At 40.8% G+C, this 15,640-nt stretch overlaps 1 protein-coding gene across 4 annotated transcripts in view; it reads right to left on the bottom strand.

Annotated features, from left to right (window-relative positions):
- Piezo2 (piezo type mechanosensitive ion channel component 2) overlaps positions 1 to 15,640 on the bottom strand; it is a 368,801-nt gene that overhangs the window by 216,942 nt on the left and 136,219 nt on the right. For all 4 annotated transcript variants that reach the window (XR_013103651.1, XM_076912558.1, XM_076912560.1 and 1 more), the window contains exon 3: positions 9,922 to 10,047. Coding sequence is in view for 3 of the 4 variants with exons in the window: in XM_076912558.1 (XP_076768673.1) it covers positions 9,922 to 10,047 (126 nt within the window). In the remaining variant the exon portion in view is untranslated. The remainder of the gene's footprint in view (positions 1 to 9,921; positions 10,048 to 15,640) is intronic.

Genomic DNA, 15,640 nt, shown 5'->3' with positions numbered 1-15,640 from the left:
GAGAGAGAGAGAGAGAGAGAGAGAGAGAGAGCAAACTAGGTATGAGAAAACATGAGACACAGTAATAGTAAAGGAAACAGAGCCCACTGAAGCTGCAATTTGGGTTGGGACTCTTCAATGTCACCTTACTTTGGGATAAGTGATGACATTCAAGGAAAGATATCCTGTGTCTAGACAGAACCCAAATCTAAGTTCTCTTACCTTAGATCTCGGCCTTTGGAGGACTCAGAGAGGTTCTATTAGGGTATAAAGGTATTGTTTTCATTTTTTAGAATTCGGAGGATTTAACACCCAGCAGGTGTTTTAGTGGGTTCAGCAGGTTGTGACACTGTCACTGTGTCACCGTAGCTGAAATAGCTGCTGAAAGTGAGGGATAATCTACCCACAGTCTCAGTGGCTTTGGTCCATGGGTGGTTGGCTCCTGTGCTTCTGGGCCATGGTGAGACAGACACCAGGCCAGAGAGTGTAACAGAGCACAGCTGCTAACCATAGAGTAGTTGGAGAGCAGAGAGCTGGAAGGAAGCAGGGGGTGGGGCAGGGCAAGAGAACTTTCCAGAGTAAGCACTGAGTGTGTGCTTTCACCAAGGAGGCTCTATTCCTTCCCACCCCACTCCCTATCCCCGGTGGTACCAATTCAATCACTTCCCTAAAGCCCATTTCATAGGAGGGAGTGGATTAAGTGGGTTACCTTTCATATCCAAGCCACAAGAGTTAGCAGAAGAAAAAAGATGTAACCCTCCCCCCCCCCACGTCAGTCAGGCCTCAACTACCCAATTTGGCAAGACACCCTCAGCCACAAAGGACATTGGCCACGCTGGGCAGGACACAGACAGTGAGGAGCTTCAGAATGATCTGATAGCATAGCTGTCTCAAATACCCCTAAGTCTTCTGGGTAACGGAAGGGTGATGCTATGTATATTTTAAAAACAGTCCCAGGAACCAGGAGCTCAGGAACTCATACTTCAAGAGATTGCTCACAAGAGGCACCAGCCTGGTCTTTTTGATTGATTGCTTTACCTATTCAGGCATACTCCTTTTTTCAATTATTTTTCCAGGATTCAACCCCAAATCAAGTACAGACCACAAGACCCTGGCTTATAAGCACATTGATATATGGTCATGGCTAAAGCCACAGACAAGGTATCAGGGAAAGTGTGGCAGAGAGAATGTAAACATGGTTCATCTCATCAGACTGCACATGAGAATATAGCTGTATGTTTGAGGGGGCAAAGAAAATCACAACAGCCAATATTAGCTGCCAAATAAACCGTAGGCTCATCACTTCTGACCATTAATATTCTAACTAGTGTTACATACGCTTACCTGTTGTCTGACCTAGTATAACCACCAACATTTTTGTATTCTAATCTTATTCTCCAAAATATAAGTAACCAAAATCCAACTTCTCCATAAAAATTTCCCAGGAAGCTAAGCTTTAGAGCCAATTAGAAGATGCACTCTGGAGTCCAGAGACCCAAATTAGAATTCTGGCTTCCTCCCAATGGAGTGGACCATCATAACACATTCTCTGTCTCTGGGCCCTACGGTCTCCATCAGTGACAGGGCTGTAACATTCTACTGCAGCAGCATCTAACTTAATCATTTATTTAATCTCTCTAAGACACACTCAAAGGACTAAATTAGGTGACATAAGTGATAGAGAGATAGTAGACTTGACAGGGGAATGCTGGTTCCTTTTCCTCTTTCTCTAGTATTTTATAATATGGGAAAGCAAAAGCATGTTCATTCTGTACTCCTCGGAGCTGAAGGCATGGGGTGGAGTGGCAAGCTCTGAGACAGATGAGAGATTGAGAGGGGTCTAAAGAACACTGACATCCATACCACACTCAGTGCAGGGGCCTTATAGCAGGGGAGTGACTGTTTCCAGGTCACAGAAGAATAGAAAGTCCTGGAAATAGGACAGAAAGTTACTAATGATATACATTCTTTGTGTGTGTGCACATAAAAAAAAAAAAAACTCCAGAAGTTTTTTTTTATTATCATCATTGTTATTATTTTAAAGACTGCAGAAATTCTAAAGTTTGGAATGTTTAAGTTGGGGTATTTTTTCTTTATCTTTTTATCAAAAGTTTTGCATTCTTTATATTTTGATCACAGTCTTTTCCCTCTCCCAATTCTCAGATCTTCTCCACCTCTCTACCCACACAGCTTCCTACTCTCTCTCCCTCTCAAAACGAAAACACAGCCAGAAAACAACAAAAAATGAAAATCAAAATAAACAAACTAAAAAAGAAAATTACTAAGACAAAAATAACAAAACAAAAACTACATATGGGGGGTGGGTGGACGTAAAGAGAGAGGTCTATTTGTGTTAGCAACTGCTCATGGCCGTGGAGCCTGCCTTGGAGTGTGGTTGATACACTAAGAGACATGGCATTAGAGAAAACTGATTTTCCCTTTCAAAGCAGGTATCAGTCGCAAACAGCTTCTTGGTTAGAGATGAGACTTTGTGTCCACTTCCCCTTCTCCGTGCTGGCACTTGGTCTGGTTTGAACCTGTGCAGATCTTGTATGTGCTGTCACAGTCTCTGTGAGTTCCTGTATCCGTCCTGTTATGTTTGAAGACATTGTTCCTTTGGAGTCCTCCAGCACATCCCCTGCATAGGTTCCTGAGCCTGAGTCCAGGGCTTTGATGATGGCATCCTACTTAGTGTCTTTCACTGTCCTTAAATTGTCCAGTTGCGGGTTTCTATTAACTAAGATCTACTGTAAGAAGCTTCCATACTAAAGACTGAGTGGAGCACTGAGCTATGTATACACAGATATGTCATTAGGAGTATCTTATTGCTATATTCCTTTAGTAGAATAGCAGCAGTATGTTTTTCCATTGGTGTTTGACCTAACTAAACTCAGGCTCTTGATCACTCTTGCAGTGTTATGTATATGTATATGTTATGTATAGGTTCCATCTCATGGAATGGAACACAGTGTTACTAAAGATACACATTCTTTGAGAAAGAGAGAACATGTATGCGGGTGTGTATGTATATATTAAAATCTCCATTAAATGTATTATCAGTTTTATCTTTTATTAGTTCTTTGAAATTTTCACATAATGTGATTTGGGCATGTTCATCGTCTCTTCCCCAACACTTCCAAAACCCATCTCCTCTCTCTTCTAACCACTGAGTTTTCCTTTTAGACTTTCTTCTCATCAAGGTTAATTTGTACTACCATAATATTCTTTGATATGTGACTTCCATCTGCAGTGTGGCTGACTTATCAGGGGCTACACTCTTAGAGAGAATGACCCTTCATTTCATGGCAGCCATCAAATGCCAATAGTTACTTGGTTAGAAATGGAACTTCACGCCCAGCTCCCCTCTCCATTCTGGGACTTGGTCTGTCTTGAGCTTGCACAGGTCTTGAGCACATACTATTTTCTTGAAAATATTTTCCTGCTCCCTCTTCCACACTGATCACTGAGTCTTGAAAGGGAGAATGGTTGGTCTATCTATCTATCTATCTATCTATCTATCTATCTATCTATCTATCCCCTTTAAAATTGAACATTCTGTGGTCTCTTATTCTCTGCATCTTGGCTAGCTGTGGATCTGTGGTGATCATCATCTGCTGGTGGTTAGCACAGATGCCCTCTGAGGTGTGAATTCTTGACATCACCTTTCAAACAGTCATCCCCCTCTGCTATCTTCATCCAAGCCACACAGCACAGAGAAGGTACAACCTCAAGTGCAGCAGAATTGGTTTGAAACAAAAGTGAGGACTGTCATGGAGAAGTGTGTAGTGACATGCGAGAGTCATCATTTTCTAATTTTATTAATGTGACTGTGCATATTTGGTCCTGAGTTCATTCTAGCATCTTGGCATCCTTTATGACCTTAAGCAATAAGTATCTTCTTCTGTAGTGGTATCACAGTGGTTTATATTTAATAAGCATGAACTTATAGTCACTGCAGGGTAGGGATATGTCTGAAGATCTGATTAACTCAGCCTTCCCAACAATTGACAGGAGAGCAAATGCTGTCCAGTTTTTCATGGGAAGACTGAGGCACAGAGAGGAGTAGCTCACAGCCATCTACAATCACATTCAACAGTATAAAACCCCTTTGAAAACTTCTCATAGTAAGATGAGAAATTCTACTTGAAATTCTGCTGGATAAGTTAAACATTATTCGGTGAATACTTCTCCAACATAAATCAAGACACACAGACACAGCATGGGCCCCGGGGTTTCACCCTGAGGACTGTTTCGTTTCCACAAGGTGAACCCCTCAGCTCACTTTTTTGCCTGGGTGTGATTTTTGACAACGAAAGCCATATTTATGCATTCATTCTTCCAGGAGCAGCGAGTCTAAAATAGGAGTTGCAAGAGCTTTTTCAGTCCTAATTCCACCAGAGCGAACTGATGACAAACATGTCTTCCACTGGGATTGTCTTAGCTTCTACCCACAAGGCCCTGAGAGATCTGAGCAAATGCATGGATGGAAACCAATTTGCCTCAGTCACCAGGGACTGAAGGGACCATCAGTTCCGGTACATCTGTTATTGCATATGTACTGAGAAGGTACATACACGCCCACATGTTCCTAGACAAATGTAGATAAAAGGAAGTTAGACCACAGTGCTGACCCTTGCATACGTGACCAGAGGTAGAGCCACAGTTTTGTTGCAGGTTGGTATATTTTTAAAAATTGTTTTACTGGGGGTCGGAGCAGGGGGAGCACCTGCAGTCTCCATCAGGAAAGGAAAAGAGCTGCCTGTAGTAGCTGAGCCAAGGAACAAATGGAGCAGGGGAGGGCAAGCAAGAAGGGTAAGATGGAAGCGCCAGGCCCTTCAAGATGCAAGTTATGCAAGTGTTCTGGCAGCTCTCCTAATGAGAGCCAGCAACAGAAAATGACGCCAACGCATAGCTTCTAAGAAGCACAGTGTGTGACTTCCCCTGCGTCTTATCTCCCATTTCACTCTTATTAACACTTCTATCCACATTATTTAAAATTTAAAACATATAAAACAATTTAAAAATTTCCCTCTGGCATAGATTTATTTTCATCAGGACAGACCCATCAGATAACCACAACTCCCAGGATCCGCATGCAGCTAACAGGATTAAAGATTAGCAAAGTCCAAGTGAAGTTTGTAGCTGCATCATTGGCTAGCAAGTCAGTGAAGACTGCACTAAGGCGCCAAAATAGACAAAGAGCTCCTCTGTCCTCCATCCCACAAGCAGCAGGATGTGGTGATGTCACTGACCCACCAGTCTTACTGTCACAAACAGGTGTTTCATCAGTTGGGTCTCAGCGCTGAACATGGTCTGGGAACGGAAGAATGTGAGGAAAACACTGAGGCCTTTCTCAGATGCTTGCCCATGGGCCAAATAGCATGAACTCTTCAAACATGGAAAATAGATCTTAATGATCTGAGATGTCTAACCATTAGGGAACAGTGGGCCCAACTATGACCATGGCCATCAAATGAACTGAAGAAAATAGTTGCTCAACTGTAAAGACAAATATGGGAACAAGAGAAGACTGTAGAGTGAACCCCAGTCGCTTAAGTCCTTTGAGAGTAGAAATATCCAAAGTCCAACTGGAGGCTTAAAGGAAGAAGCTTTCCTAAATACCTGGTAAATTAGGGTTTCCAAAAATGGGGGAGTAGTAGAGACTCCCAACAGATCAGTACTCAAGATTCCAGCTTGGGGACAAAACCACTGATGAACACTTGGCTAGCAAGTGTGGAGGCCTTGGATTCAAGCCTCAGCTCAGGGTTGGGGAGTAGGTGCTGGGCTGGGTGTGTGGCTAAGATGTGTGATGTATGTGTGAGGGAGGAGGTTCTAGGTCTGGGTGTGTAACTGAGTTTTGTTACTCGTGTGGGGGGGTGTGGGTTCTAGGGCAAGGTGTACAGGGCAGATGTATCATGGCTTCCCTCAGCTCTCTCGTCCTCACAGAGCCGATTTCATCATTACAGTTCCTGCCTCAGAGATTCCTGCACACTTGGCTCTGTATTTATACAAGGAAAAGACACCCCCAGGGAAGGAAGCAGAATAAACAGTCCTATGGGGCAAGGCTTGGCCAGCTAACCGGACCTGCCATTCTGTGCGTGCAATGATTTGAAAGGGCCCCTGGCTGGGCAGAGCCTGACATGAAAGCTTCTACTCACTGCCTCAGTTGCTACAGATGCCAGCATAGACCACCGCTGTCCAGATGTATGACCCTGCTAGTCCTAAAGACCTGGTGTGATAATTACATAGGACCATATGGAATATCCTTAAATGAAGTAGAGCAAATCCTGTCTGCAGTGAGAAAAAAAAAAAAAAAGGACCAAAATACCATGATCTCTAGGGTCTTAGGCTAGTAGATGCCCTGTGGGTAAGCTTCCATGTGTAGTTAAAATGATCAAAAATTCTCTTGCATAGTTTTGAAACTAGAAAGTTTCTTTCAATTAAGAGCATGTCTTTGCTTTTGTACAGCAGAGAAACCCAGACTGGCCTGGCTTGGAAATTTTTCTGACACAGCTACATATCTACCACAAAGTCAGACACAGTACTCCTGTGTAATCGGCAGTGACATAATCAAAACCAGATTCACATTTATTTAAGTAACATGGTTCTGACAGAATGAAAATATTTTAGTTACTGGTACAGCACATTTGGGGGAGATTTATAGCTGTCTCCTCTGACCTACTGATTTCTTGCTTACCTATAGAAACACTGTTTCAGGGGAGTGAAGGAGGCACGCACGCACGCGTGCGCACACACACACACACACACACACAGAGAGAGAGAGAGAGAGAGAGAGAGAGAGAGAGAGAGAGAGAGAGAGAGAGAGAATATTATGTTTCAATTTAGCACAATGGCACCTTTAAGAAATCTGCCAACCAGTAAAAAACTAAACGGTGGTGGTTTGGGGGGAAAAAAAAAACACCTCTTCTCTGCTTCCAGTTAATATTCATTGGACTCCAGGGGGAGGAGAGCTTTCAAGGGCTCAATATTTATAAATGCTACTGTTGTCCCCCAAACACATGTCTTGGATTCCTAAGAGAAGTCGGGGGGCTTTTACTATACTGGGGAGGGGGGAAGGAGTTTAAAATAGAGAAACAAGTCATTAAGAAAACAAAATTAAAACAGAAGTGAACACTTGGTGGTCTTGGATTTGAACACCATTTGCTGGAGACAATTTCTTCTCCTTTACCAACATCCTGAAGACAGGGAATGTGTTCACCATGTGTGACACTGATGACCAAGAGGGAATTTGTCTTTTCATTTAAAATTTTGTTGTTTGGAACTGGAGAGATGCCTTAGTGGTTAGGAGCACAGGCTGCTGTTCTAGAGGAGCTGGGTCCGAGTCCCAGAACCCACATGTTAGCTCACAACTGTCTATAAGTCCAGTTCTAGGAAACCTAGTCAGTTAATTAATTGAAAGGGGTCAGGCATGGTGGCAGACACCTTTAATCCTAGCATTAGGGAGACAGAGGTAGGTTTTTTGTGAGTTCGAGGCCAGCCTAGTCCAAGGAGCAAGTTCCAGGACAGCCAGCGCTGTCTTGAAAAAACAAATGGGGATGATGATGAGGAAGAGGGGTAGGAATGTTGATGTTTAAGTCAAAGGTTAAATCAATCCCTGGTTTTGCTATATGAAATTAACAGGCTCTGTGTTTGCAGCCCAGACAGTGAAAACGTCACCCCATCCACTAGACAAACCATCACATCAGAATGGAAAGCCAACTCTAAATGAAAAGCCAGTATCCTTATTGCCCAGCCTCACTGCACTTTCAGGAGTTTCTATAATTTGATCATTAAACATTCTCTAAGCTTTCACCTCATCCATGCTGACCCTGGGCTCTAAACGAGCTGCAAAGCTCTGAAGTATGTGTGTCTCTTTTATCCCTATTCAAGAATGTATTAATATTAATGTTACACAGGAAACAGACCCAACACAAACCTACAGCACCTGATGAGCCAGCACTGGCCCAGGAAGCAGCAGAATTTTTCAGAAGAAATTTATGACGTCTATAAATTCACCTTTAAGGTGCCTATGGTTGGAAGGAAAGAACTCGGGTTTTAAAAAACTCAGTCTTTTACCTAGCCCTTTTCCTATCGGTTACTTCATCAAAAACACCGGAACTTCCCAACAGAACCTTGACTTTGATCCAAATAAGCTTCAAGTCGGAATTTAGTTTCGTTGAAACTAAAGTTTGATATTATGACTTCCATTTGTTGATTCATGCAAAGGAGAGTTCCATCTGGGACGATGAAGGAAAGGGAAGGGAGGACCTCTTTAGACTTTGATGTGCAGGTTATACAATGTGACTTAATGGCTAATATCAAGTGCTGTTGCTGAGGACATGGGAATAGTCTGGTGTTGAGAAGTCAAATATTTAGGAAGTGCTGTGAGAGGCAGCTCTAAGACATAGAAAAGAAGAAGGGAAAGAGGCCAGCCTGACAGCAGTAAGGAAGTCTCTTCTCCTAAACCCTGGGAAACAGAGGCATGAATAGATGAGCCAAAACAAGGACCAACATGTGTGCATACGTGTGTCCGTGCATGTGTGTGTGTGTATGTGTGTGTGTGTGTACTTAAGTTGTCTACCCACACTTTATGAAAGAACATACACAAAGTAAACACATAAATGTAAAGAGAAAGTTACAATGTCATTTCATGTTTCATCTTGTATCTTTTTAGAATTATGGGAAAGCTTCAATGTAGGCAAACACATAAATACACAGAGTTCAAAGACAGTGAATTTTATTGTCTAAGCTAATGTACCTGATGGATCCTCTCTATCTCTCAGCAACAAGACAGTATTTGCAAAGGACAGCGGTGGATACCTCTCTATGGGTATGGGATGTGTTTAGGGATAAAGATTGTGTTTTAAACAAGCATTCTGAATAATGGCATCAACTTTTGAATATGCTAAAAAATGTTCTACATTGTACATTTAAGTTGGGTAGATTTTATACATAACATACTAATTTAAAGAAAAAAATCTACATCTTAAAATATAGATTTAAAACTATGATTTGGGTAGGGATTGCTATTAAAGGAATTTTGAACCTAATAAATCTTTAGTTCTGTACATGTCTAAGCACTGTACATGGAAGGCTAATGAATAATTTATGACTGTAAAACCCATCACAGAGTCCTACACTGTATTTAAGTTAACGCCCTTCGATGCTTGAAGAATTCTGTTCTTTTTATTTTATAAGGAAGGCAGTGTTTACTTCCCATCCCTTATACTTGTGCTCATGAAAGTTCAGGAAATTTCAAAGCCACAAATGGGTTCCTCAAAGAAAAACTGACAAGTCAAAACTGTTATTATAGACTATTTCAAATACCTCAGAGTCTTTTAGTTTTAACTGAAAACACATGGATTGGATTCTACCTACTTAAATTGCTTATTTTTTCAAGAGACAAATACAAATTTTACTGAAACCGAAGTATGATTTTCTTTGGGAAGATAATAGCTAAGCAAAGAGTAAATATATTGACTTTCTCAGATCATAAGTTCATGCCCTGAGTAAGACATTTGCTTCCTCATAAATACCAACTGAAAATCTCCCAGTTTGAAGATAAATGGTCTGCATTATGTCATTTCCCATAGACATAACAAACACTACACTGTGGGTGTCACAATCCATGTACTATTGATAATCTTCTCTGCTCTCACAGACTGGAGGTCCTTGTCTTACAGCTGAGACCCATGGTTATGCTGTACAATTAGATAGGATCCCAATATCTAACATAAGTTGGGGAATCCATTGTTTGGCTCACGCCCTCCTTCTCCAAGGCAAATTCTACAGATAGACACACACACATATGTTACTAGGTTGTTGAATGACCAAAACTACAATGAATCCCATAGCTCAATCATGTGACAGATTCATATTGTGCAACAGTAGGCGGCTTCATTACATGCACACATGAGGGGGAAGCACAAGGCTGGTACTCACAGTTGTAAGCGGGTGCGATGCGGTGCTGAGCTTCCAGGCTGGCCAGTGTGATGTGGAAGATGATGTGAAGCAGCAGAAATGAGAGGCTGGTGATGCACAGGGACTGTAGCAACCGCCCTGTGTGTCCTGGGGAAGAAGGACCAGAGTGTGGTGAGGTAGTGTTCACATTGCTACCCAAAAAGAAGCCCCAAGACCGCCTCAAAAGTGAGGTAATTTAGTTCTTATTTTAATTATAAACCTACAGGCAAAAGACGTCGTATTTCCTTTGCAATGCTATATAATTGGCTTTACCCATTAAAAGTCACTACAAAGGAAATCCTGCTTTCCTGTTTATTATAGGGCATCTTATGATGGATTACAAACAAATGCTGACTCAGAAAACTGTATAGAAAGACACTGCCAGTATAGAAGGGACCCATAACCCTCTCCTTAAAAAAAAAGTTTAAGAAAGAAAAAGTAAGAAGAAAGCAGCTTAAAATGTTTTACAAAGTTGTAAGTTCTATTTCAAAATTAAATAAGGACAAAGAAGAAAACTATAAATCAATTTCACTTGTGGACATAGACATAAATTATAAGGAATGCTAGCCATTGACATAAAGTAAAATATAGCTTGTTTTATTAATCAAAATTTACTATGGCGCAACAAATGTGTTTAAAACAAGAAATCCATGTGAGATTCACATACTAATGGACTCATAACAGTTTTCTTGATACTGTAAAAGAAACATTTTATAATGTTCAAAACCACAAACGTATGAATGATTTCCAGGAAATAGCTAAGAAAACAACAGAGAATGCAAGAAACCATCTTTAAATGTCGAATAAATGTTGACTGCATGAGCATCTGCTATGGTGGGCTTTTAGACATCAACCCATGGATATCAGAGAATGAGCAAGCAATCCAAATGACATCACCACAGGGATTGGTGGTGTCAAGAAGAAAGAAAAGGCCAAGTCTTAATGACAGGGATTACATGCCAATAGTATGTTCAAAGGGATTGCTTTCCAGATGATGAGTGTCTGTATAGAATGTAAGTCAAGCCTACAGACCAACTGTGAAAGCAAATATGAAAATTCAGTAAGGGATTCAGATGCAAGATCGTCTTACAAAAACTGATACATCCCACTACATCAGCAACTGCAAAGTACAAAATCAGATACAAGTTAGTTACCATTCAAAGCTGTTTTGTGATGATTTTGTAAACATGACAACTCTGCCCAGAGAGAATACACAGTCATTTGATCAAACACCAATCTAGGTCTTAATGAGAGGTTACAAAGTCACAAAGTCACAAAGTCCAAAGTAAACCAAGACTAACACAGAATACTATACTTTATCACTTGGACATCCCATCTCAGAGAGTCAGGCTGTGTAACAGAAGGCAACACAACTTCTTCCTGTAGAGAGGGGCTTCAGTCTGAAGGCCCATGAACTTGGGCTGCCCATCACTTCTCTTTGATGACCTACACTAAAGATTGTGGACTTTGTCAACCAGTTCATACAAACAATTCCGTAAGCCAATTCCTTGAAATAAATCAAATGCAGAAAAACGTGAGTCACATCTTCATAGATTTCCCATGGCATTTCTACTTTTTGATTGAATTTTGGCTAATAAAAAGGATTTAAGAATTAACATAAAAGAATGTGTAAGGCTTTTATGGGAGTATAAAAATTATATGAATGAATAAAGAGATAAGTTATATCCATAAAATAGATAGTGTATGGATGGTAAAGGTACAGTTTGCCTTGAATTTGGTCTATAAATTCAATGAAATTTCAAATAAAATGCCAGAAAAAAACTAAAATTTCAAAAAACACATTTCAATATATATAAGAAAGGATGTTTTTAGGTTTTCAATAAACATTTTGAATGTATATTAAGAGTAAAATCATATCACCTGCAACATGAGTAAAGTGGCTCTCCAACAGTTAACAAAAGTTGGTGCCAGGAAAGAATAGATTGTACTTTCTCCCTCTGGAAAAATTGAGAAAGATAGTAAGTGCCCAGTTTCCTCCATCCTGTGGGGTTCTATCCTGGACAGTTTACTTCTGTCTCACTTCATCAAGAAACACTGAAGGAACAGGCCAATGGAAACCAACCAAAAACAGGTAAGGATGAGGAAAAGAGGGAGTGCCCTTCAGCTCAACTGTGGTTCTCCATTGCCAGCCATGAGCCCAAATAACGAGCCTACAGATGCTACTAAAGAGACATACCAGGGACTCTTGCAATGTTTCTCACCCGAGTATTCCCTCAACCAGCTGATGGCTTCCCTGAGTCATCCATTCTCCCTTCTATAGACAGTTTCCTGTACCTTCTTAGACATGGCCTGCACTAGCTCAGATGGAAAGCGGGCAGACCTCAGTAGCGGATGCCCATCTCAGAAACTAGTCTCTACTGGTTAGGGATCAGGAATGAAATTTTGTGTATGCAGGGACTCAGCACTATGAAAATAGGCTCTCAGTTGCAAACCTGGCTAAGAGACACAGACCACATAAGAATCTAAAGAAGGGATAATAAAGAGAACAAGACCAACCACAGCAAATATTTACAAGACTTGGACTGTAGAACCAGTTTACTCTCCATAGTGTGTTGGGTCTCCATAGTGTTTCTTGTTGGGTCTTGATTTGTACCTTCTGCTTCTCTTTAAACCTGTCCATGAAGCCTGGGGACGGTGACTATTTCCTGGAGTGTTAAAGTAATAAGCTTCAAAGAACACAAATGATCAAGGAAAGCAAAAAACAACAAAACTCCATCAGTAGACGCCAAAGACAAGAAGATTGAAAATCCTTACCAAAGAACATGAAAATACCAAGTCAAAGGTCAATGAGCTACAAGAAAGAATAAAAGGAAAACTAAGTGAAATCAGCCAGCTTTCTGTACAGAGGACATGCTTGTGAACTTACTCATGCTTGTGGACCAAGATGTGAGCTCTCATCTACTGCACCAGCCCCAGGCCTGCCTGCCATCCTCCCCACCATGATGGCTATGACATGGAACCTTCTGGAATCATGAGCCCCAAATTAAAAACTTTCTTTTATAAGTTGCCTTGGTCATAATATTTTTGTATTCCAAATTCTCAAAACTTAAAAAAGTGTTAGGAACAAGCAAAAGAAACATATTTCAAGAACTACTGTTTCATTTTCAGATTCCATTTAATGATAGGGAGAAACTAAATCCAGGGAAGCTAGGAACATTATCATAGCTGTAAAGCCTCATCTGGGTCCAGCCATCTCAGGGACAACTTTCTCCATCTTGCTGGTAGGGTCAAACAAGTTCATGTTCTCAGGCCTAAGAGCAAACACCTACCCTACTTCTCCAAATGTTTTCTTAACTGTCTATTCACTGGTAAAGAATATAGTAATTGCTGTTATCTAAACCAAGATACATAAGTTGTAGAAATATGTAACTAATTGTTTGTTATGCCCTAATTAACTACATGCAGCTGGCCGGCTCCTCTGTTCCCTTACTACGCTGAGCTCCAGACAATAATATTTAGGAGAATGAATTAAGGACCCCAAAGCCAGCTGTCCTGGATACAGCCCAGTCTCCAATAGGAATGCCTTGCTTAACCTATAATGTCAAAATACAACTGGGTAACAGCAGCTCCCTCCAACTCCCAACCTCAGTTTGTGTTCCCATCCTTTAAAAATGTTGTACAGTCTCCCTGCTGGAACTCAGATCAGATACCAAACTGGACGCCTCTGAGCACTCAGAAATAAAGCTTTCATTTTTATGCTTTCTCAGCTTCCACCTTGAACCCAACAAACTAACAAAAGTAAAATAGCTTCTCATACACTGGCTCCTCTGGAAGACTAATGGCATCAGAAGACTTTCTCATTGGAAACCCAAGTGCCAGGAGCCACTGGATTGATACACTCAAAGAGCTGATGAAAAGCTATGGGCCAAGAACATACATCCTGGAAAAGGTGAGACTAAAACATTAAGGAAAGACAGACTTCTCCAGATTACCAAAATTTGAAGAACTGTATAGACCTGCCTTTCATGAAATGCTAAAACTGTCTCTTCCAAAAGAATGAGAAGATGCTGGCCAAAGTTCCTTGTAAACATATGGATCTATAAAATCACAGGCATAAGTAGGTACATAGGCAAACTGAGAATATTTGCAATGCTGTCGTGATGGTGTGTAAATCAAATTTCACTCCTATTAATATTAATAGAAAATATTGAAAAGTATAGCTGCAACAACTAAATAAGTGCATCAGTTTGTAAAGATGTAAATCATGACAATGAGATGGAATATGAAGTCAAAGTATAGCTTTCCTATGTGATTAAAATAAAGTTGTGATTGGTATATAGTCAATTATTTTAAGTATAAGATACTTTATGTAACTTTCATGGTAGTCACAAGGCAAAAGCTGAGCCCTGAAGAGGCAGCTCTGTGGTTAAGAGCACTTCCTACTCTTTCAGAGGAACCAGGCTCTTCTCTTTCAGTGGACCCAGGTTCATTTCCCAGCACCACATGGTAATTCACAACCATCTGTACCTACAGTTCTAGGTGATCCAATACCCTCTTCTGACTTCCTCAGACACAAGGCTTGCATGTGATCATATGCAAGCAATACAGGAATATATACGATGAAAAGTAAATGAATTATGCAAGATGGATAGTTCCCAAAGACATAGAAACAAACCAACAACAACAATAAAAGAAGTCAAAGCCAATGGTAGATACAATCCAGGATCAAAGTTCACTTAAAATTCTGAGCTATCCCAAACAGAGCGTTTCCTGCATCCATAGTCAACAAACATGTGCTGAAGGAAGTCACTGACCAGAGCCCAGCAAGTCACTGCAATTCTTGTGCCCCCTTCCCTCCTGCATCCTTCTCCTGAAGCACACCTGGTATGGGGGACAGTTCTCAGATAAAAGAAGAGACTGCCATTGAAAATGACACTTTAAGGTTCAAAGCATCATCAATAAAGATAACCAAAGACAGGTGTTCTACTGTGATTCAAAAAGGCATCAACTTCATGTTTTCTAACTCTTGGAGCAATACAGTGTGAGAATGTGATTGGCCACAGAAGTAAAAACCCAGCTAAAGGAAACTGAATTTGATCAGCCTTAAGATGATCAAAAGCTCAGAATCTATAGAAGCAGAAGTCAGGGGGAAAGAGCCATTGGCTCTGTTCTCAGTTCCTCTGTCATTTGGATCTTTTTTTTTTTCTTTTTCTGTAGAAAAGTATGGACTGACACAGCGAATGCTCTTCTTATATGCATTATTAATTGAGGTAAATCTCTCACAATGGATTCAGCAGTATTCAGCACACTCACAATGTTGTGCAAACAGCCTTTCCATTGACTTCAACTTCCACGTCCATCAGACAGATTTCTCACTTCCCCTCCCCCACCTAGTCCCCGTGACTCTGTAGATACACCCAGTGGACACCATCATCCACATGCGGCCTCTTGTGATGTGTTTCTGTCTGGCAGGATCTTTGAAGGTTTGTCTACATGGGAGCGCAATCAGTTCTTCACTCTTTATGGATAAATGAGAGTGCACCTGCCCATTGCTCCACCTTTGTGCAGTTGGGCCTTTAATTGTGATGACCAGTGCTATAATGAATATTCATACACACAGACTTGGGTATCTGCTTGAATTCATTTTATGTAGATCTCTAGAAGAGGAATTGTTACATCATATTACAATTATATGTAAAGGTTTTGGAAGAATTCAGCAAAGCTATTCTAGCAAGTGTGC

The sequence above is a fragment of the Arvicanthis niloticus genome, chromosome 14, assembly GCF_011762505.2.
Source record: "Arvicanthis niloticus isolate mArvNil1 chromosome 14, mArvNil1.pat.X, whole genome shotgun sequence".
Taxonomy (NCBI): Eukaryota; Metazoa; Chordata; class Mammalia; order Rodentia; family Muridae; genus Arvicanthis; species Arvicanthis niloticus.
This window is presented reverse-complemented; position numbering and strand designations above follow the sequence as displayed.